General features: G+C 42.8%; 1 protein-coding gene and 1 non-coding gene across 2 annotated transcripts in view; one reads left to right on the top strand and one right to left on the bottom strand.

Annotated features, from left to right (window-relative positions):
• Positions 1-358: 358 nt before the first annotated feature.
• The window catches only part of GPC3 (glypican 3), a 451,564-nt gene continuing 427,827 nt past the window's right edge, over positions 359-24,095 (bottom strand). Inside the window, exon 8 of the mRNA XM_015105024.4 lies at positions 359-870. Within this exon, the coding sequence (XP_014960510.2) occupies positions 701-870 (170 nt within the window). The 3' untranslated portion in view covers positions 359-700. The remainder of the gene's footprint in view (positions 871-24,095) is intronic.
• On the top strand, positions 15,306-15,413 carry LOC114111875 (U6 spliceosomal RNA). Its single transcript, XR_003587606.1, has one exon. It is a non-coding gene; the product is annotated as a U6 spliceosomal RNA (small nuclear RNA).

Below are 24,095 nucleotides of genomic sequence, written 5' to 3'. Positions count from 1 at the left end.
TCTAACCCATTTATTTTTAAAAATTATTTATTTGGCTGTGCTGGGTCTTAGTTGCAGCATGTGGGATCTAGTTCCTTGATTGATCAGGGATCGAACCCAGGCCCCCTGCATTAGGAACATGGAGTCTTACCCACTGGACCATCAGGGAATTCCTTCTAACCTATTTCTAAGCAGAGATTATGGATGGGGTGTGTGTTGGGAGGGACTGGCTTTGGCTGGAGCTTGGGGCCAAGACTGATACTCACCCAAAAGATAGGGAGGGAGGGGGATTTTCTCATATGGAATAGAAAGCTAAGTGAGGAGGAGGAAAGCACTGCATGGTCACCATGTACGAGGGCTTAAAAAAAGACTCAACGCATTTTTATTTGAGTGTTTATTTTTTTTTTTTTCCAAAGAAATCCATGCAAAGGGAAAGACAGAGAGAAAGACATGGCAACCATGTTCTAGCAGCCAAACATAGGAAAATAATTTGGCACAATTTGATTTATTGCAAAAGACAATCTATACTACCACTAAAATTTACCCTCCTCATGGAGATGCCATGTGATTTTCGAAAACGTAACGCAGGGTTAGTTTTCTACTTAATGGCTGAAGGAGGTATAGAAGATAAAAAAATAGGAAAAAAAGAAAAAGGTGGTTCCCTTTATAGAGGGAGACCACAGGGTGCTGAAGGGCAGCACATATCCTGTGAGCTTGGCAGTCAGTGCACCAGGAGGAAAAAGCACAGCACAGAGACTGCCAAGCTGGTGAGAAGCTTCAGGGGAGGATGGCCATTCCCCAGGTTGTGAGAGGCAACTATCTCATTGTCCTTCTGATTCACATGTTGCTTGCTTCCAGGAGCATCGTCCACGTCCAGATCATAAGCCAGTTCTGCCAAAAGAGAAGAAAGACTTTAAATGCAGGCTCACCAACGGCCTCAGGCATGCACTCTTCATGGCCCAGGCACTTGTCTGGACTGCTGGGCTAGCCCGGCTTTGAGTTCTTCCTTTCCTCGAAAGGAAGGCCGCTGGGAGATGGGAAGAAAACACGGGTGTGGAGCTGGGGCCCACCCAAGGAAGAGGGCTAGTGGTATTCCTACCAGAGAGCACACCAACAAGGCGCACATGAGCTAGCCACTCCCCTCCTGCCTTTGGCTCCACCCACACCCTGGGGTGCACACGCCCTTGTCATGTCTCCTGGTTGGTAAGGCTGTGCCGTGTGGGTAACTACATGTGTGTTTTCATGTGTATGTGTGTGGGTGGGGGAGGGGATGTGGTGAACCCCCAGTGTACCTTTTCTGTGTCCTGTACCCCTGGGAGCCTTGCCTTAGAGTTGACAGTAGGGTAGTTTGCCATTGAAAGTTTTATTTTTCTGAAATATTTCTTCTTTTATCTATATGGCCTTTTCATTGCTGACTGCCAACACACACGCACATGATATGCATAGGATTTAAACTGACAGCAAGTAAATTAAGACTAAGGAGAGGCCTATGGGTAACAGTCCCTCTCTGCCTACCATTTATGAGATATCTTCATGATTCTGAAAAGAAACTGGGGTACTGGGGTTGGCCTAACTCAAAAGTCACGCAGAAGGCAAATCTAAGTTGATAGTGGTGTATCAGGAAATTAAAGATGGTTGGCCCAGGGCTCAGTTTCTTTTAGATTTGCTCTTCCAGATTTAGAGTGCAAATCTTTTCCTTTGGCTTTTCTAGACTCGGTCACCAATGTTTCTATTTTCAATATCTTGTGAAGGTGATGTGATGTGAGCAACTTCAGCAGCCAACTGTCCTGTGGGCAATGGAGCCAGAAAGATCTCTTGGGGACATGGAGATGCTTAGCAACAGGCAGAGAGGAAATGACTGGGATTCTGCAGAAGGAAGGAAGGAAGAGGAAGGAAGAGCTCCTCTTACAGCGGATGAAATATGCAGTAAGTCACAGGAAGAAGGTGTGGGGACTCAGCTGGTCCAGGATGTGTGCAGAGCAGGGCCTAAGACCAGGGCTGCTGTTAACAGGCTGGCACTGCTGAGAGCAGACAGCAAAGTCAAGGTGATCAAAGCCAAAGGGTCTGATTACACAGTCTGCAGTGCTACTTTCCAGAGGGCTATTGCAGTTTATAATGCCACTAGCAATGATGAGGGAACCAAATTTACTATGTCTCAATAAAAAAAGATATTGTAGTCTGTATAAGATGATATCTCACAGTTTCTTTAATTTGCATGTATCTGATTACTAGTATGGGCTTCCCAGGTGGCGCAGATGCGGGTTCATTCCCTGGATTGGGACGATCCCCTGGAGGAGGGCATATCCAGTATTCTTGCCTGGAGAATCCCTTGGACAGAGGAGCCTGGTGGGGTGCAGTCCATGGGGTCACAAAGAGTCGGACATGACTGAGCACACATGTGCAATTACTAGTATAGATGAACGCTTTTTTGTTGTTGTTATTCACTAATTATATTTCTCAATGAAGGACAGTTCATATCCTTTGCCTTCTTATCTACTTGGTATTGATGTTTTTCCTATTAATCTGAATGCAGATTTCATTGAGTCCTTTGCTTACCATATTCAATACAAATAATTTTTCTATTTTGTTATGAACTATAATTATTTTTCATTGCTGTACAAAGAAATGATGTCCTAACTTTCAATATATAAGAATCTGACCACACTGTGCTCTTCTGAAGCTGAGAAAGTATTTCTTCTTCCTTGTTAATAATTCAAATCAAAATTTCCCGCGAACCCTCTTACTGAGGGAAAAGCAAATCAGCAGACTAATCTCCATTCCTTCTCCCCACAAAATAACTAGATACAAAGAAAATCAAAGAGAAAAAGAACAAAGAGCGATGCTTTGCTTGGAAATCAGACCTCTGGCTCAGCAAGGTGAATGGCACAGGGCACACAGAGCAGGCGGAGGTCAGCTGTCAGTCGGCAAGGCAGTGCAGGCTTAGGGCCTGATCAGATTTCACCAGCCTTGAGAACACATATGGCTGGGTCTGCTGAAAGCCCAGCCTTGAGTTTCACGGCAACTTCTCAACTTAAATGAAGAGGAGTATTTTTAGGACTGACGTGAATGAGAGCCTTCTCAGCAGTGCTTTCAAATTCCTTTTCCGGATATTCCCCTTGCCCAACATCAGGATTAAACAAACAACATCTACTACTGTGACCACTCAGTTCCCCTACTATTTATCTTGCTCTTCAAATAATCCATGAACACTACACACTTTTGTCTACTATAGCAGTTATGGTACACCCAGGAATTATGTTAAATCCAGCAGTTTCTCATCTTTGTACCACCCAATACATCTTTTGTTATGTCTATAGCTAGGATCTATGTTTTGAAATTATAAAAATGACTACCAATTATTGAGTCCTCATTGTGTGCCAGGCACTGTGCTAACTATCCTTTATATACATGATCTCATGTAATGAAACACTCTCAGCAATGTTATGAAATAGGTATTATAATTCCCATTTTACTGATGAGGAAGCTCAAGCTCAGGTTACTTTTTTGCCCATATTTACACAGCTGGCAAGTGGCAGAAGTGTTCTTTGAACACAGGGCTAACTCTGAACCTCACATGGAGCTATACCATACACAAATTGCAAAATTTTATATACCAAATATACTGCAGTGATTAAGTAGTAATGGGTTCCTTCTTGAAAACAAAACAAAACCAAACCTCATTTAGTGAAAATATCCTGCCAATGAGAACTAAAAACCAGATGAAATAAATGAAGCAAAAAGACAACTTACAGACTGGGAGAAAATATTTGCAAATGATGTGACCAACAATGGCTTAATTTCCAAAACAAACAGTTCATACAACACAACAATAACAAAAACCCTAACAACCCAACTTAAGTCTTATGGGCCTAAGATCTAAATTGACATTTCTCCAAAGAAGACATACAGGTGGCCAACAGGCAATAAAAAGATGCTCAACATCACTAATTATTAGAAAAATGCAAATCAAAACCACAATGAGATATCACCTCACACCAGTCAAAATGGCTATCATTAGAAACCCTACAAATAACAAATACTGGAGAGGGTGTGGAGAAAAAGGAACCCTCCTACACTGTTGGTGGCAATGTAAGTTGCTGCAGCCATTATGGAAAATATTATGGAGGGTATCCCAGAAAACTAAAAATAGAGTTGACATATGATGTCCATCAATTCTACTTCTGGGTGTATATCTGAACAAAACTATAATTCAAAAAGATACATGCACCTCAGTGTTCACAGCATCATTATTTACAGATGCCAAGATTTGGAAGGAACGTAAATGTTCATCCACAGATGAATGAATAAATATCTGGTGTGTGTATATATATACACACACATATATGTGGACTATCACTCAGCCATAAAAAAGAATGAAGTAATGCCATTTGTAGCAATATGGATGGATCTAGAGATTATCATACTAAGTGAAGTCAGAAAGAGAAATACAAATGCCATATGATATCACTTATGTGTGTGGAGTCTAAAATATGACACAAATGAACTTATCTATGAAACAGAAACAGACTCACAGACGTAAGGAGCAGACTTGTGGTTGACAAGGAGGAGGAGGGGCAGGGGAAGGATGGGAGTTTGGGATTAGCAGATACAAACTACTACATATAAAATGGATAAACAACAAGGTCCTACTATATAGCACAGGGAACTGTAGTCAATATCTGGTGATAAACCATAATGGAAAATATTAAAAAACTACGTGTATAACTGAATCACTTCGCTATACAGCAGAAACAGAACATTGTAAATCAACTATACATCAATAGGAAAAAGCACATGAGAGAAGTCAACGTTTCCGCATACAACTGATCACACAGTTGACTAAGTAGCCTTCTTAAGCTTTGTGAACTACTGAAAAGAGCTTTAGGTTCTGGGACCCCAAATGGTTTTTATATCAGCTCTATTTTCCTGAAGCAATCAGCAATGATGGCCAAGGCCATCAGACACACACCTGGCACAAAGCTGGGCCAAGTCTCCTACCTCCAAATGATCCTAGGAATATTCAGAATAATACCTTTCTGTGCTTCCTACACTGTGGCTATGGGTTTCCTGAGGCTTCCCACCCAGCAGCAGCAAAGCTTTATCACTCAGTCCTATAGTCAGGCTCCTGTGGCTGATACTGATGGGGGTTCCAGCAAAGATACATTCTGAGCCTGGGCCACCATCATGAAGAATAGAGATGAAGAGGACAGCTTAGCATGACAAGGAAGCACTATGGGACACAGAGGAAATAGAGATTTGGTTAAGATAAGCACGGACATTCCTGGACAGGGGAAATATAATCCAATTTAATTCAACAAACTTAATGGCAGCCTACTATGTCCCAAGCATTGAGCTAGAAGATTGGAGAAAGACTTACTTAATGTTTGCCTTCAGGAATCCACACTATGGTGGGATTACAGACCAATAGACAAACCAACAAGACACTTGGCAGAAAGTGGAAAGGGTTCAGATAAAGGCAAAAATGAAACACCAGCGGGTTAGAAAGGAGAGAAGGGACTTCCCTTGTCTAGTGGGTAAGAATCAGCCTTCCCAACCTAGATGTCCATTGACAGATGAGTGGATAAAGAAGATATGGTACATATATACAATGAAGTATTACTCAGCCATAAAAAGGAATGAAACTGGGTCATTTGTAGTGATGTGGATGGTCCTAGAGTCTGTCATACAGAGTGAAGTAAGTCAGAAAGAGAAAAATACCACATATTGATGCAAACATGTGAAATCTAGAAAAATGGTACCAATGAACCTATTTGCAGGGCAGGAATAGAGATGCAGACAGAGAGAACAGGCATGTAGCCATGGGGTGGAGAAGGGGAGGGTGGGACATATTGAGAGAGAGCCACCAGGGAAGCCCGTAGCACTGACTACCATGTATAAAATAGGTAGGTAGTGGGAAAGCTGGTGCTCTGTGATGATCTAGGGGGTGGGATGGGGGTTGGGAAGGAGGTTCAAAAGGAAGGGGATGTCTAATTCACGTTGTTGTACAGCAGAAACTAACACAACATTGTAAAGCAATTATACTGCCAAAAAAAAAAAAAAATCCGCCTTCCAATGCCGGAGGTGCAGGTTTGACCTTGGGTCAAGAAACTAAGATCCGACATGCCACAGTGCGGTTGCACCACAACTCGAGAAAGCCTGTGTACTGCAATGAAGACCCAGCATGGCCCAAATATAAATTTTAAAAACAAAGAAGGGAGAGAGAAAAATTAATAAAAGCTTACTGGAAGGTTCCTTTGGACAATTGGGTTATAACTGTGCCATGAAGCATGGGTGGACTGTGGCAGGGCTGAATGAGATTTCCCATTTCAGGCAGAGGGTTCCGCTAGAGTCAAATCATCAATACCTGAGAATGCTGAGAGGGCACACTCAGTGCGAACCAGTAGCCTCTATGGAGGGAAGCAATGTTGAGTGCTCATTGTTGTAGGGGGTGTGTGTTTGTGCATGTGTTGCTTGATGGATGATAAAGGGTAAGGCAGGAAGGATAGGAAAATAAAGGCCAGATCTTGACAGATTAGAAAGATAAGACTTTATTCTGTGGGCAATAGGGAGGCACTGCAGGTTTTTAAGTAAGGAATCCACACAATATGTTTTGTGTTTTTCAGAAAGATCATTGTTAACAGTTTGGAGGACAGCCCTAAGTGGGTGGGAGAGACTTGTCAGACATCTTGTCTTGGGAAAAACAAGAAGCCTGTGGGAACAGTATCTGGGGATCTGCCAGTAGCAAATATTAAAAAAAAAAATTTCAAAACCCTATGAAGAAGCTAAATCTACACCAAACCAAGACCATCTCATTTTGCTACATGCCAGATGCATTATGGGGATCACCACAAACCATACTCTTAAATCACTCATATTTTTATGTTTATCAGTGATGTTTGGTTAGGTACATAGTGTAAAATGTACATAAATTGTTTCTGTCTTGCAGTTGAATGTCAGTGAGAACCTTTGGGGCCAGCAAGGAGATTTTCATGCTAAATTCAAAAATCTGTTTCTATTTGTCATCAGTTTAACTACACCCAGAGGGTTAGACCAAACAATCTGTACTCATTACACACTCAGCCATGACTCTCATTTTGTTCTTATGTCCTTTGTGTTGCAGATTAGATAATCTCTTTAAATTATCATCAGTCATTTAGGCCTGAGCTTTGTGTGGAAAAAGTTTTCTGCATTGGACGAAGCACTTATTCTGGGGTACAACCCTGAATATTGGAAGGACTGATGCTAAAGCTGAAGCTCCAATATTTTGGCCACCTGATGTGGAGAGCTGACTCATTGGGAAAAAACCCTGATGCTGGGAAAGATTGAAAGGAGGAGGTGAAGGGGACAACAGAAGATGAGATGGTTGGATGGCATCACCGATTTAATGGACATGAGTTTGAGCAAACTCTGGGAGATGATGAAGGACAGGGAAGCCTGTGGTCCATGGGGTCACAAAGAGTCAGAAACAACTCAACAATACCACCAACAACCCCATTCTTAGTTATTCAGAATCTCCTAGGGGAGTTCCTAAGAAAGATGCCTCCATCCTGGGAGTCTGAAGCCCTGGGTTCCAGGCCTGGCTCAGTCACTGAGTTACTATTTCACCTTTGGCAAGTCACCTCTCCTGGGCCTCAGTCACCCCATTTTGCTAAATCAAGGTACTGGACTAGATGAACTCTAAATTTCCTTCTAGTTTTATTTCTCTCTGATTCCAAGGCTCTTGGGGCCCAGTGAGGAGCATAGTCTGCTCAGGCCGCCATCATTCCTCTACCCACAGCAGCCAGGATGGCTGCCCCACCAGAGCACCTAGAAGCAGGTAGATGCAATCAGTTGCTTTTCCTGGGGTGTGAGCCTTCCTAGTGATGTTCACCAACTACCAAATTCTGAATCCTCTTTCTTCTTAAGCTGGTTTAATGGTGGATAAGAGACCCTGGCAAGAAATAAATCCATGCTGGACTGTTTTTATTTTCTTTAAATGCTGACATCTCCTAAAGGCCATAAACACCAAGCCCTAGGAGAGAAGTTACTGAGGTACATCAAGCAGGCGTGCACAGGCAACCAAGGAAAATCTGTCAGCCAGTGAGACAAGCCTTTGGGCCCTTACAGAGCCAATGGGGTCTTGAACATATAAGAAGATTCAAATGCTCACCCTCTGGTGGCATGGGCATCAAGCAGGGCAAGGCACTGCTAGAGGGGCCTCACCCACCCCAGCTGGTGGACTTCACAGGGGCAGCCCAAGAGAAGAGCTGTCATTGCAATACCAGGGGAGCAAATGCTGCTGCTGAGCTGAACAGGGGGTGTCTTCCTTGCCAAGTCTTCACCCGCAGAAGGCTTCAAGCCAGGCCCTAATATGGCAACAGAGCAACACTGCTCTCCCCGTGTTTTGTATCTGCTGTGTATGGTCGGGCCCTGGGACATGAGTATGTGAAACCAGCAGTGCACTGCTTGGTAGGCCCCCGAGGCTGAAATTGGGGAAATCACTAGAAACTGTACCATTGCACACTCTGCTGCCCCTTCCCACAGAAGCCTTTGGGCCATTGGCTTCTGAATCCCTAATTGATCTTGGTTTTCTTTGTCCTCCCCTCAATACAACCTTCCTTCCTGCCACATCAACGCCCCCCACCACCACCTTTGTGAACTTTCAGGTGTGAAATGACTACTTAAGACTTGAAAGCAGAGGAAAATGACTTTGTTAATGAACCTCAGGTCTCCGGGAGTGAGTCGGAGATTTTCTTCTTCATAGATCAGACGAGGGAAATGGCACACTTGAGGCCTCTGGTTTTAATTGGTCTAATGGGACTCCTTTTAGGGTCCATTTCACAACGTGCCTTCGTGACAAATAAGTGAGCTGCCAATTTCGCCAACTAAGTGACTGCAAATTCTGGGAACAATCCAGTCACCGATCCTGGAAGAGGGCTGGGGCAATGAGATGCGCACTTCATTTCCTACAGCTAATTCCAGCCTACAAATACCCTTAGGTACACTGCTAGGATGTTGAAAGAATGCAGTGGATTTTACCACTAGTATAGGCATGGCCTCTCTTCCTATAGCCTCTGTTTCTCAGTCTGGGCTGGGTGTACCTTCAGGTTACAGTGCGGTGGGCTGTGGGGACATGAGGCCATGGCATGCTTCTTCCCAGGGATTTAGAGGGAAAAGCACACTATTTTATACTGGGACACACAAGGCTGTATGATGGAGCAAAAGGCTGGGTTATTTGCAAATTCAGTTAAGATTTCATAAAGTATTTCCCGTTTACTAGGACCTGCAGGTTATGTCCCAGATCCTCAGAATCAGGTGTTCACTCCCACTCTTCACTGCTGTATAATGGTTTTAAGAGCACCATGGGACACTTGGGTCACCTAGGCTTTGTATACTATCAAAGCTGGGCTATTCTGACCACATATTCCTGATTAATGACTTAAAGTAACTTTTGCGATGACAACTTCCTTGTCAGGAGAGGAATGCCACAGTAATTGCCCTTAAATGAGACTCAGAAAGCTTAGTGTCTAATACAAAATGGTGTCTAGGGGATTCAGCCACTAACTAGGTCTCACTTTTGTGTCCAGCCACTGAGAAAGGAACAAAGAAGAACATCATGTAATACATTTGGAAACTGTCATTTTGCTGTAGAATCTTATGATGTGGGCCAATGCTATACTTGTTTAGGTACATCGTGAGTCAAGTCATATTCCCCGAAACAGAACAACTTCATCCTGGAAACTGACAGTGTGGATGGGTGGTGTGAGTGCTGGCTTTCCTCCACCAGCCTGAGAATGATCACCACCTTCCACAGGAGTGTCATAACTATTACTCTCAGAGATTCAGACCCTTCCCACCTGAGGCTGCCTAAGGGCTCCACAGGAAGCCATATTTGAATATGAGAAGCTGGTGACAGAGACATGATTCAGCCAGGGCCAGGGGAGAAGATGAATAAAACAGGCTTCAAGAAGGCAAGTGAGGAGAACACTTTAAAGAGAGGAGGAGAAGCACAGTAGAACGTTATAGAAAGGTCAAGGAAAGTAAGGACTGAGAAGAAGCTACTCAACGTGTCAACAAGAAGGTAATGGAAGATTTTTGAGAGAACTTTCGATCGGGTTGGGCCAAAACCATACAGTAGTGAATTGAGAAGAGGGTGGGAGCTGATGTGGATTCACCCAATACTGATTAGCCTTTGGAGAGTGAGTGAGATGAAGCCCTGTCGTTGGAACTGTGTGTTATATTGTGGCAGAGCTATCAGCAAACACGTGTACAAAGCTTCATTAGAAGGTGTCTCCAGAGTTCCAACTCAAGATGGTCTTGGAAATGCTATATTCTTATCATCCCTGATGCATTAACCACTTGTACTAGATACCAGATACCTGTATACCAATGTTTGTAGCAGATTATTCACAGCAGCCAGGAGGTGGAAGAAACCCAAATGTCTATCCATCGATTAACAGATAAAGAAAATGTGGTCTGTCCATACGATGGAATATTATTCAGCCATAGAAAGGGATGAAGTACTGCTGCCTGCTACAAGATTATATGAACCTTAAAAACCTGACACTAACTGAAAGAAGCCCGCCACTAAATACCACACAGTATATGATTCCATTTCTATAAATATAACTAGGCAGAATAGGCAAATTTTGGCAATAGTAGCAATGGTTGCACACATTACAAGCGTAAATAATGCCTGTGAATTGTATACATAATGGTTAAAATTCACCATGATTAAAAAACTATAGAAGCCAAAAGATAATGGCATTCATGGGTACATCCTAGTTTCTAAGGGGAGTGTGAATGCAGCGTTCCTCTGGCATTTTACTTTATAGAGGAGTGAGTGTGTGAATATACCTGATACCAAAACACCCACCCCCAAAAGGTATGCTTTGAAATTCACGTTGTCCAAAAAAATTTAAATGGATATTTAAGCACTACCTTAGAATCGCAAATATGGCTCCTCAATTGGGAGTGAAGGAAGAGGGCAATTTTTGTGAAGAATTTTAATCTGAAGCTATTTTAAGAGAAATTTATATACAACCGCAGGAAACTTACATTTACTCTTGTGAGTCACACAAATGTTAAGCTGAAAATGCATTTTTAAAAACATCAATGAAGGAATAAATATACTCTGTCCTCATTACTTTAAAAAACTTAATGGTTTAGAGTCACAGAGCTCTGTTTATGAAATAAATTTCGAACATGATGCAGCTACTGAGGTATGCATCATTGGGCTTTGAAGATGTAGAAGGAAGATACAAAATGTCACTTTTTGTAGCCAAATCAAATTGCTGAGGGGGTGGTTAGGAGTGAGGGAATGCCCTTATAGTCCCTTGGAACCCGTGCTTCAAGATGCTTAATAAAAAACTCTTTGATAGTATTTGACATAGGGCTTTAGACAGATTTGAATGGGAAAACCCCAAATCTGGTACTCTTCCGTTTTTAATCAGCTATGGTGGATCTTACAAAAAATGTACCTGAGAACTAAACTGCTTACAATATCCAACAGCAAAGGAAAGTTACTAGGATAATAGCCAATGGGTCAAAATGGCTCAAGTCCCTGAAAACACTCAGCCTGGGTGTAGGAACATTACAGGCCAGAAATCAACAGGAGGCAAGTGTCCTCATAAAGGAAAGATGAAAAGCCTCTCTAAGTTGTTTTATCTGAAGCTGTTCCCTAAAAACTCTCCAGTTGTGAAGTGCCCCCCTCATCATTAATGGGATTTGGGGAACTGAGCCGATTTTCCTGTCAACTTACTTGGAAGAACACATTGTCATCCTGGCTCCCTCCTCCCTGCCCATCTTTGGGTCTGGACTCTCAGTACACCACCATTCACAAAGGTACCACTTCCTGCGTCTGTGTGGGGGGTTTTGGCTGAGCTGCTTGGCATGTGGGATCTTAGTTCCCCGACCAGGGATAGAACCCATGTCCCCCTGCAGTGGAAGCACGGAGACTTAACCACTGGACCGCCAGGGAAGTCCTCCCTCCTCAGTGTTTGGGCAGTGACCATTTCTCCTCTTCCCCTCAGCCTCTCTCCCCCTGCTTTCTCCCCTCCCGCCACACTCCTCAGTGCCCTAGCTAGTCAAGATGTCCACTGCTCTCCAACGGCCCACTGCTGTCCAGGAAGAAAGAATATGTTCTATTCTGTGACAGAAATAAGACAAATGCCCTTTTCCTCAATCACCTATTGAATCGCATTTCTCTCTTCTCAAAATCCGATGATGGCTCCCTACTGCATGTGGGTAAAGTCCTAGTTCCGTAGCATGGGCATTCACGAGCTTCTTCAACGCATCTTGTCTTGCTTTCCAGTTTCAACTGCCCATATATTTCCCCAAGTACCATATACTGTGGTCATACCACCCCATTTATCATTTTCTGAGAGTGGCAAGTGCTTCGAAGTTCCCATGTCTTTCTTCATGCTGTTCCCTCCACTTGGGACGGTATCTCTTTTTTTCCTCTCTTTCAGGCTTCAACTTACATGGCACTTCTTCCAGGAAGCTTTCTTTCCCTTATTACCCCTGTCCAGATGAATCACTTCTCTCTCTGATTATTAACTGGATTGTACTTCTATCATAGCACTAATTTCAATCTGCAGCATACATAGTAGAGTTAGTCACTCAGCTAGACTTGGAGCCCCATCAAAGGAAGAAATGAGTCTTACTCCTCTCTTTAGCTCCTACCTGGTACTGAGCTAGCAGTGACACTGAAAAACTGTGAATATATGTGTGAATCAATGGCCATACAAATGAACATGTAATCCCAGTCTACTGAGAATATGAAGGTGAAGGGCTACCTCCTTAGTAGATACCCTTCCTGAGGAGTCTGTCTTCATCAACTGAAGATTTCCTTAGCGGAAGGAGTCCCACTGAGCAATGATGAACATAAGACAAAGGTAGGGCCAACAGTGTGGATGGCCCAGGAAGCACATGGCAGCGTTCAAACCCTGACCTTTAGATACCAAAACCGTCCTTTCAATAGCCAGTTCTCATTACCCACAGCATCAGTTCACTGTACTCAGTGTGGACGGAATCTACAAGATTTGCCTCTTACTCCCTTTCACTGTCTGGAACTCGATGCCTTACTATGTAAGCAAGGGACACATGCCAGCATTCTGTGTGCCACGCTGGGTGGGAAACAGGATTGCTGGTGAGCAGGTTCCATTTCTTTCTCACTTGGAACCATTGTGATTGGCTTCCCATACCTTTAACCCTTGCCTTTGCCCCGGAATCTACCCACCGCTGGAACACACCCTGCCCTTTCCATCACCACCAATTCCCAAATGAGGAGCTGTTTGCTGGTGATTGACATTTCAGTGCCTGTCCCTGCAACATCAAAATACAGCTTCATTAATGAAGTCCCTTGCTTGGCTGTAAAAGCACAGAGCAGTAAGACCTCAATCCCTATAGTCACACGTGCTGGCACCCCTTCCCCTTGCAGAGGTCTGTGGAATGGCTGCCAGGAAAATACAATTATGTGCTGGCATGAGAATAAATACAACTCCTTAACCTAAAAGTTCTGTGTTTCATTTCCCCCCTTTTCCATTTCTCTATTCACTTCTTTTTCTCTTTCCATTACTCTTTAAACTCATTTCCTCTGTCCAATTATTCCCTTCTCTTCTGTCTAGTTGTTGCTTTACTAAACATTCTCTCCTGTCTCTATAGTGATCTTTTCCGTATCCTTAGGCAAAGGGCAAGGTTGGAATCCTCTGATGGATTCCGAATGTTAAAGATGCTTTTCTGTTCCTCTGCACTTTGATTTAAACCTCTAACCTGGATTCCATTTGTTTTAGAAGAGGTTCCGAGTATCTCCTTAATCTTCCATCAACATATCCATGGCCTTCCTGTTTGCCCTCGGCACCCTTCCAGCCTCTCAGCTCAGTCTCCTTCACTGCCCCGTCCCCCTGCCCGCCAGCTCCACTGACCTACTTATCTGCCACTGCTCCACCCCCTGCACCATGCATACTACTGTTGTTACTTCCCTTCTCTTTCTCATCTCAGACTCTTCTTGCTTCACAGCCATGCCATCTTAGAACTTCTGTTTCACAGCCTTGTCATTCTTCTAAGGGGAAAATGATTTGAACTTAAAAGACATAAGGAACTTTCTAATTACTGCAATCTGACAGTTGCGTAGGCTGCCCCTAGACAGTGAGATCCATCTCTGGAGGTGGTCCATGAGAGTTTGGACAGCCATTTGGTAGAGAGACTGGTGAAGGGATTCAAACACAGAATGAGGGGGTGAAGGTAAATAGCTTCTGATGACCCTTCCAACCCTGAGATTCTAGGATTTCATTCAGGTCTTTCTAGGTCTCATGGCAGGGATAAAGGGTGAAGGGACAGGGTTCAAGTGACCTTTGCATTCCTCCCTTTGACACAGACACTGTCTGGAGAGGAATCTAAAGAGACTGCTTTGGATTCTCTTTCAAAGAAAGGGATCAGTGTTTTTTGGAGACCATGAGTAGCTTAGAGACGAGAGCTTTAAGTTTGCCAAAGAGGTATCAACCAAGACATAAATTTAAGGGAGTAACTATTGACCTGCCTAGGGTAGGGAGAAAACCCCCCACAAAATTTGTCCCACTTATTAAGATAGAGGCTAAGTCTCAGAAATAACGTATTTATCAGACAATATGAAATGTGCATGGGCCTCCCTGGTGGCTCAGACGGTAAAGAATCTGCCTGCAATGCAGATGATCCAGGTTTGATCCCTGGTCTTGGGTCGGGAAGATCCCTGGAAAAGGAGATGGCAACTCACGCTAGTATTCTTGCCTGGAAAATTCCATGGACAGAGTAGCCTAACCGGCTATAGTCCATGGGGTCGCAAAGAGTTGGACACAACTGAGTAACTCACATACTATTAAACATGCATATATGGTATGGGATGGCCATAAGAGGATGCTGTCCATAAAAGCATCTTAGAATTGTTTCCATGCAAAGTTTTCCCTATCAATAGGAAACAATTATCAGTAATTTGCAGGTGGTAGACACCTCGCTCAGTACAGCCACATAATGGTATCATTCAGGATCCAGAGGAAGAAGAGAGTATCTTGTAATAAACCACACCATCACTGACTCAACAGATATGAATTTGAGCAAAATCTGGGAGATAGTAAAGGACAGAGGAGTCTGGCGTGCTGCAGTCCGTATAGTTGCAAGAGTATGGGACAGGATGAGCGACTGAACAACAACAAAAATAAACCATAACGGAAAAATATCTGAAAAAGAGTAATGTATGCATATATGTGTGTGTGTGTGTGAATCAGTTTGCCATTCACCTGAAGCTAACAAAATGTTGTAGATCAACTATACTTCAATTAAAAAAAATAAATACATAAAAAATAAATAGGATTGTGCTTGCTTTGGCAGCACGTATACTAAAAATTGGAATGATACAGAGACAATTAGCATGGTCCCTGTACAAGGATGACATGCAAATTCATTAAGTGTTCCATATTTTTAAAAAATTACATAGAGTCAAGGGCAGCCCTAGTTCCTTATAACTAAGAAGAGGCAGAAGTTTTCCATATTGTTTTTACCTGTCTACAGAATAAGGCAAATGTGCCTGTTAACTAAGACAAATACATCTCATTGGCCAATTTAAGAAGGAAAATGTCTGAGAAGAATGAGGCATCAGGCTATAAGCGTAAGAGAGGTGTTAGAAAATGAATGATGAGATTTCAGACTGAAAGGCCTTGCAGGGGCAATAAAGAAGCCACATTTAAAGACACTAAAATGTAATCAACAACAACAAAAACAGATCAGAACTGGGGCCTTATAGCCTGGCACTATAAAATGGAAATATATGCTAGAAGTTAACACAAATAATGAACACAGCAACTATACTGCAATCATCTGAAGGAAGACAGGGAATAGGGTGGTAGTATTTATTGGCCGGTGAAAAGCAAATCACACACATAAAGGAGATTTTGATGTTGCAAGAGATTGGGGAAGGATCAGCAATGTGCGCTTCCTGCCTTTATTTCATGGGACTTTTTCTAACCAATTAGGAACAAGAGGTTAGACTGGAAAGTTCTCCCTGGAATCAGAGCTTGCTTCAAACTAAGTTCCAATAGATACTCCCCCAACCCCTCATTTGTACTTTTAAAAGAAATTTATTGAGTACATACCACATTACCTACTTCAAGTAAATTTCAGATATACAGTTCAATGACTTTTAGTAAATTTAGCAAGGTGTGCAACCATTGTAATTCAATTTTAGACCATTTTTATCAGACATGGAGCTATACCCATAAAGTCCCTCGTACCAGTTTACAGTTAATCCCTCAATGGTTTCTTTTGAGTTTCTCATCTTGAGCTCTCTGCATCATCCAATACTGTTGTTGGCTACTTTGTCTTAAAACTTGCTGTCCCCTTCACTATCTGATACTACTTCTTCTCAGGTCCCTCCTCTAATCATTCTCAGACTGCTCTGGGGGCTGTTTTTCTTAAAGACAGGTGTTCTCTCCTTCTTTGACTCTCCTCACTTCTCACTTGATAAGCCTTCTTGAACATTCTCATCTGTGGCCCTGGTTTTCTCTTTCCCTAGAGTCCCAAATCTATCTCTTCCTCAGACATTCTCTGGAAAGTGAACTGTTCTGACCTCAATGTCCCTTAGGCAACTCAGACTCAATAAGCCACAAACAACACAGGGTTTCTATTCCCTTAGCTGCTTTTCTTCCAGTGGGCCCCTGCTGCCCCACCCTTGCCCCAGTTCAGATTAGCTTCAACTAGCCATCCAGTACGTGAAAACTGGATGAAGCACAAGCTGGAATCAAGATTGCCAGGAGAAATATCAATAACCTCAGATATGCAGATAACACCACCCTTATGGCAGAAAGTGAAGAAGAACTAAAGAGACTTGATGAAAGTCAAAGAAGAGAGTGAAAAGCTTGGCTTAAAACTCAACATTCAGAAAACTAAGATCATGGCATCTGGTCCCATCACTTCATGGCAAATAGATGGGGAAACAGTGGAAACAGTGACAGACTGTATTTTCTTGGGGTCCCAAATCACTGCAAATGGTAACTGCATCCATGAAATTAAAAGATGCTTGCTCCTTGGAAGAAAAGTTATGACCAACCTAGACAGCATATTAACAAGCAGAGACATTACTTTGCCAACAAAGGTCCATCTAGTCAAAGCTATGGTTTTTCCAGTAATCATGTATGGATATAAGAGTTGGATTATAAAGAAAGCTGAGTGCTGAAGAATTGATGCTTTTGAACTGTAGTGTTGGAGAAGACTCTTCAGAGTCCCTTGGACAGCAAGGAGATCCAACCAGTCCATCTAAAGGAAATCAGTCCTGAATATTCATTGGAAGTGAAAAGGGAATTCATAGGGCCTGGACTCCATCTTAGGCCTGTTCATGCTGATCATGCTCAGCCACCTCTCCAATGGACTCTGTGTTTAGTGCCTATGGAAACGACAACAGAAGGATAAGAACCCTCCAGACAGGCCATAAATTTTTCCGTACCTATCGGAGTGTAACTTTGGGCTTATTGATTATTGGCCAAGTGTTTAACTGTTTAAGCACATAACACGTGAATGATGGGATTATTGGGATTGTATTTACCCTTCCTTTGTTTATGTAAGTCTCAAGGAATTTGGAGTGGTGGGTTCAGACACATACACATGGGGTATAAAAGATTTTCACAAATGCTGGTCGGGGTCCTTGGCTAAGAGGAGACTCTGCCTTGGGCCCGCCGGTGTAATAAACTGCACTCCACTATCTGCATTGTCCTTCTGAGTGAGTTTGTTTCCCGGAACACGTGGCTACAACAGAAAGGCTGATACTGAAGCTGAAACTCCAATACTTTGGCTACCTGATGTGAAGAACTGACTCATTTGAAAAGACCCTGATGCTAGGAAAGATTGAAGGCAGGAGGAGAAGGGGACGACAGAGGATAAGATGGTTGGATGGCATCACCGACTCAATGGACATGAGTTTGAGTAAGTTCTGGGAACTGGTGATGGACAGGGAGTGCTGCGGTCCATGGGGTCACAAAGAGTCAAACACGACTGAGCGACTGAAGTGAGCCATCCAGTTGCCCAAGCCAGAAACCCACAAGTCACCCTAGATTCCTTTTCCTTTTTCATCCTCCTGGTCTAATTAATTCTCACATCCCATGAATTCTGCTTCCTTAATATTTTGTGACTTGTTCCCCTTCCCAGCGCCACTGCTTATTCCCACTACTGCTTATATGACATTCTTCTAACCGCTCCCCTGGTCTCCTTCTCATGTAAACCATCTTCCACACAGTTGATAGACTCCTTTTATTTTGTTAATTTTTGAAGTACTCAACACATGAATATGTTCTTAAAGCTAAATATTGAAACAATACCTGAATATATGGAGGAAAAAAAAAAGCCAGCCACCTTTTCAACATGTCCCTTTCCACAACTCCAAAGAGGTAATTACCAGTAAATGTATTTTCTATGCATGTGCTACAAGGTCTTGGAAATCTTTGAATTTTAATACATGGAGAACTGCCTCATTCCTTTAATCACTGTGAGAAATTCCATAGTATGAATAGATATAACAGTGCTATTAGGCATTTTCCCACTGATAGGCATTTAGTTTGTTTTTAACTTCTCCCCAGCATGAACAAGGCTGTAGTGAACATCCTCTGACATTCTCCAGGGGATCTTCCCAATCCAGGGATCGAACCCAGGTCTCCCGCATTGCAGGCAGATGCTTTAATCTCTGAGCCACCAGGGAAGCCCTTTGAAAACATGGTGTCTTTCTTTCAGGAATATTCCAAGACTAACAATGGAAAGTAGGGATGGAGGCTATGTATGGGAGATAAGTTGCAAGACAGTAGGACAGAAGTTGGGAAAGCTGGGTTGGAGAAGATTTTGAGAGTAAGGAGATTATTTTTTTCTTAAAATGATGACATTCAGTTCAGTTCCGTTCAGTCGCTCATGAGTTCAGTTCAGTTCAGTCTCTCAGTCGTGTCCGACTCTTTGCGACCCCATGAATCGCAGCACACCAGGCCTCCCTGTCCATCACCAACTCCTGGAGTTTACCCAAACTCATGTCCATCGAGTTGGTGATGCCATCCAGCCATCTCATCCTCTGTCGCCCCCTTCTCCTCCTGCCCCCAACCCCTCCCAGCATCAGGGTCTTTTCCAATAAGTCAACTCTTCGCATGAGGTGGCCAAAGTGCTGGAGTTTCAGCCTCAGCATCAGTCTTTCCAATGAACACCCAGGACTGGTCTCCTTTAGGATGGACTGGTTGGATCTCCTTGCAGTCCAAGGGACTCTCAAGCGTCTTCTCCATCACCACAGTTCAAAAGCATCAATTCTTTGGTGCTCAGCTTTCTTCACAGTCCAACTCTCACATCCAAAAATGACCACTGGAAAAACCATAGCCTTGACTAGACGGACCTTTGTTGTCAAAGTAATGTCCCTGCTTTTTAATATGCTATCTAGGTTGGTTTCCTTCCAAGGAGTAAATGACTTATAATTTCATGGCTGCAATCACCATCTGCAGTGATTTTGGAGCCCCACAAAAATAAAGTCTAATACTATTTCTGCTGTTTCCCCATCTATTTGCCATGAAGTGATGGGACCAGATGCCATGATCTTTGTTTTCTGAATGTTGAGCTTTAAGCCAACGTTTTCACTCTCCTCTTTCACCTTCATCAAGAGGCTTTTTAGTTCCTCTTCACTTTCTGCCATAAGGGTGGTGTCATCTGCATATCTGAGGTTATTGATATTTCTCCCGGCAATCTTGATTCCAGCTTGTGCTTCTTCCAGCCCAGCGTTTCTCATGATGTACTCTACATATAAGTTAAAAAAGCAGGGTGCAATATACAGCCTTGATGTACTCCTTTCCCTATTTGGAACCAGTCTGTTGTTCCATGTCCAGTTCTAACTGTTGCTTCCTGACCTGCATATAGGTTTCTTAAGAGGCAGGTCAGGTGATCTGGTATTCCCATCTCTCTCAGAATTTTCCACAGTTTATTGTGATCCACACAGTCAAAGGCTTTGGCATAGTCAATAAAGCAGAAATATATGTTTTTCCAGAACTCTCTTGCTTTTTCGATGGTCCAGTGGATGTTGGCAATTTGATCTCTGGTTCCTCATAGAGGATATTAATAATATGCTTATGCGTGTTAAGTCACTTCAGTTGTGTCTGACTCTTTGCAGCACTATGGACTGTAACCCACCAGGCTCTTCTGTCCATAGGATTCTTCAGGCAAGAATGCTGGAGTGGGTTGCCATGCCCTCCTCCAAGGAACCTTCCTGACCCAGGGATCGAACCCATATCTTTTACATCTCTAGCATCAGCAGGCAGATTCTTTATCACTAGTGCCACCTGGGAAGCCCATCAATAACATAGGATGATATTAAAGCATCTTTGGGGAAAAATCATCTTATCACCCTACTGCAACAGCTATTTTTAAAACAGACAGATATTCACTTAAAACACAGTAGGTACTTCTGAGTTATAACAAATCCGTCTGGTCACAACAGCCACAGAAGACCCAGGAGTCACAATGACCCACTTCCAATGCAAGGGGCATAGGTTCAATCCCTAGTGAGGGAATTACAATCCCATATGCTGTGAAGCACAGCCCGCCCCCCCAAAAAAAACCCCCTAATATTATGCTAAACTATATAAACTGGATTGTGGAACAAATCCTAGTACATAAGCTGTCTTTGGTTATATCCATTTTACTATTGTATTCCATTTTTATTTTCACAATTTTAGAAGGATATTGAGAATACTTCTCAGAGCAGAGAATCCAGATCATTAAGGGGATGGAAACTAGATCTGAGGAAGTGAAATGAAAATATAATTGTCCTGTGATCTCTGATTCACTTCTAAAATTGGTGACATCTTGGTCCTGAGACCCACTTGGCTGAGTTTTTAATGCCACTAATAAGTTCATTGCTCAGCCTGCAAATCCACCACCACATTAGCAGCAAGGAACACTATAAGGGGGAATCAAAATGAGCAAACTGTAATTAGGTATGCCATGTCACCAGAGAAAGTAATTTACTAAAGGGATTACCATGATTAAAGATGCATTCTCCTTAAATAGAGATTGTTTTCTTCCATTGATTTGTCCCAATCAATTCCCCCTATGTCATACAGTATTCCAGTTGGACAGCACTTTCTGTTGTCTTTTTAATTTCTCTGCCAAGAGATTACAGAAAGTAAGTCGAGCTTCTGCAGTCACTATAATTTCCTCACAAATGGAAGAAGTATTAACAGAGGACTATAGAGACAGATTACAGCTTAGGTCACCCAGGGGAGAAATCCGAAGCCCCCTTTTGACTAACAACAAGGTAAGTAATCCTCAAATCTTTTTTTCCCCTTAGTATTAAGCCTAAGACCAAGTTTAGGAGGCCTCCTTTTCAATTTGATTTTTTTTTTCTTTTTTTGGCTTCACCTTTCTCATGCCCTAGGCAGGCAGGCAGAATGTAGAGGGTACAGGGCCCTGGATACAGACTTAGGCAGCATTCTTCACCTCCCAGTCTCTCTCAGCCTGCCTTATTTACCTCGTGACTTTTTTCTCTTTCCCTAAAACCTCTTCTAACCCTTGCTGTTTCCATAGTGCTCTTAGGGCAGAAAATAGGACTGAAAAGGTATCAAATTCTGGGTCCTTATATTTGTTACAAATACCCGACTTGTTCTAAAAGATGTCATTTTAAATGTGTTATCACCGATAACCCCTTGAGGTGGACGAGTGGTAGCCATGGCTGAATGGAAGGGTTTGTGTTATGTATGGTTAGTCCAGTGTAATTAACTAATTACTTGCTGAGCACTAGGAACATTTATTGACGTCCTGAGAACCATGCAGGCCCGGCACCGCGGTTCTCACAGACGACAGCCATCCTCAAGGAGTCCATCTGGGGAAGCACAGCCCATGAGTATGAACTGGGAGCCTTGTTTGCTAGACACTATGCCAGGTGCCCTGGGGGACACAGAGACGAGGAAAACTCAGTCGTCGGTCTCGAGGACCTCCCTATCCTGTCAGGAAGAAGAGACAGGAACAAAAATCACTGTATCCAGGTTAGAATCGGGAAGTGCCACAAGAAAGGCAGGAGCTGAGTGCAGTGGGGGTTCTAGGCAGGGGTGGAGCCTGACCCTTGCACCTTTCTAGTTCTGCCTGTAAGCAGAGAATCCTTGGTTACTGAGCATCAAAGTTGTACTGCTTCTTAAGTGAGAAGGATGAGAAGATATGGAAATGTGATTTCTAAACCTTAACGTGCTCTACAAGTGTGTTATTTTTTAAAATATACATTTATTTGTTTTAATTGGAGGCTAATTACTTTACAATATTGTATTGGTTTTGCCATACATCAACATGAATTCGCCATGGGTGTTCTTTTTTGTTACTTGAGAAAACCATAAATATTAGTCCTCTCTCTGGAGAGACACTGCTCTAGAGCCAAAGTAAATCTCTCCTGCTTTCCCCCCTCCCAGCCCACCCCTCCTCTCTCTCTCTCTCATCTTTACTGTGTGATGACCCATGGAGCTCAGGGAAGGATCTTGTCATGTCCTTTGGTCTCAGTCACTGACTGACAGGAAACCTAGGTCAGTAACTCAGGGCCGGATGTGAGTGGGTGTGGAGGGCCCCCTGCCCTCTCACACGGGGTTCTCTGTCGCTGCGTCATTTCCAGCACACCGCTTCACTGGTGTTTGGTGTATCTGAGCACAGGCATGGTGGGCTGCAGCTGCTCTTCAAATGAAACCCTAAACCCTTTCAAACACTCGGCAATCTTTCTAGTTTCTCTGCTTGCGAGGCTCCGAAGATTTCCCTCCGTACATTTTTCCAGTATGATGTGTGATGCCAGTTAGTCCAGAGAGATTTATGAGAATGTCATTTAGATGTAGTCTCCCTTAAAAAGGAGTTCCCTATCCCCTGGAGTTTTTGCTACTAATTATCTGTCAGTTTATTTGCACATTTTATGAAACGAAGAGCAAATAGATGCCCACTTAAAAACAAACACACGTGGATGGATTATTTTGCCAGTCCTGATTATTGAAATACAGACAAAAGTCAGAGATAATCAAAGAGGTTGGATGCAATGAGCCAAGGGTGTGACAAAATCTCATATTCTCATTCCTCCTTAAGGAAAGGAAAGGAAACTTCCTTCAACAATGTAGGACATGTCTTACTGAGGCATTAAACACATACACCACTTTCCAAAGAGTTTCTGGCTGAGAGGCTCTACTGTGCTAGCCTTGATCACTTTCCAGCTTCCCTCACTACCTACCCACCCCCTGTGCCCCCATGCCTGTCTAAAAATACCAACTCACCTTGGGTAAGAAGCTGTAGTTACGGGAAGGTTTCATCCAATAGATTGGTAAACAGACTATCAGCCTGAATGACTGAAATTAGCAAGGCTAATGCAATGTCACTATTCAAAACAGCACCAATTTGGAATTTCTTAATGGCCTCAGGAGAGGGAGTCTTTATACATCCTACAATCTCTCTTCATTCTTACCTAAATTCCTTCTCATAGATGTTATGAATGGCCTGTTTTGTAGCCAACACAAACTTTGTCCAGTAAAATAATGTCAAGAACTCAGAATGAAAAGAGATTAGCTGTTCCTGGCTCCTGTTATTTTAAAGCAGAAATAACTTTGGCTTCTACTGATTCATAGACAAAGCTTGAAATGCAAAGCATGCTCAACTCCAGATTCAGCATGAAAAGGACCTTAAAATATGCCCAAGTGCAAGTAATGGACTTATTAAAGGGAAGAAAAGAGGCACTTTTCACAGACTCCCAAGCTCTTTAGTCCTGTCATATCAGTAATCTTGCTTAAGAATTTCATTCTATTTACATTTCTTCTCCCTTTAAATATCCTCAGGACGCACATGGCATCAAGTATTGAAGCTTGTAAGACATTAATTTCTTTATGTTAATAATGGAGAAGGCATGTAAAGTGCACAAGTGATAGAACTTGGAGCACTTGCAGCGATTTCAATAGGAATTAAAAATCAGTTCTGTATTTTTAATTGAACACCTGATAATTCATCAACACATATTTGGGGAAGCAAACTTCCAGGGGCTTCTTTGGACTCTTTTTGGCATTGTTCCAGACCAAGTGCATTCTCCATTAGGAAATTTAGTTTCTATTTGATGACAAAAGCATGAACTGCACCATTTGAGTGATTAT

This window comes from Ovis aries, chromosome X (assembly GCF_016772045.2).
Source record: "Ovis aries strain OAR_USU_Benz2616 breed Rambouillet chromosome X, ARS-UI_Ramb_v3.0, whole genome shotgun sequence".
NCBI classification, from domain to species: domain Eukaryota; kingdom Metazoa; phylum Chordata; class Mammalia; order Artiodactyla; family Bovidae; genus Ovis; species Ovis aries.
The sequence above is the reverse complement of the archived record's forward strand: the minus strand, read 5'-3'. Positions and strand labels throughout refer to the sequence as shown.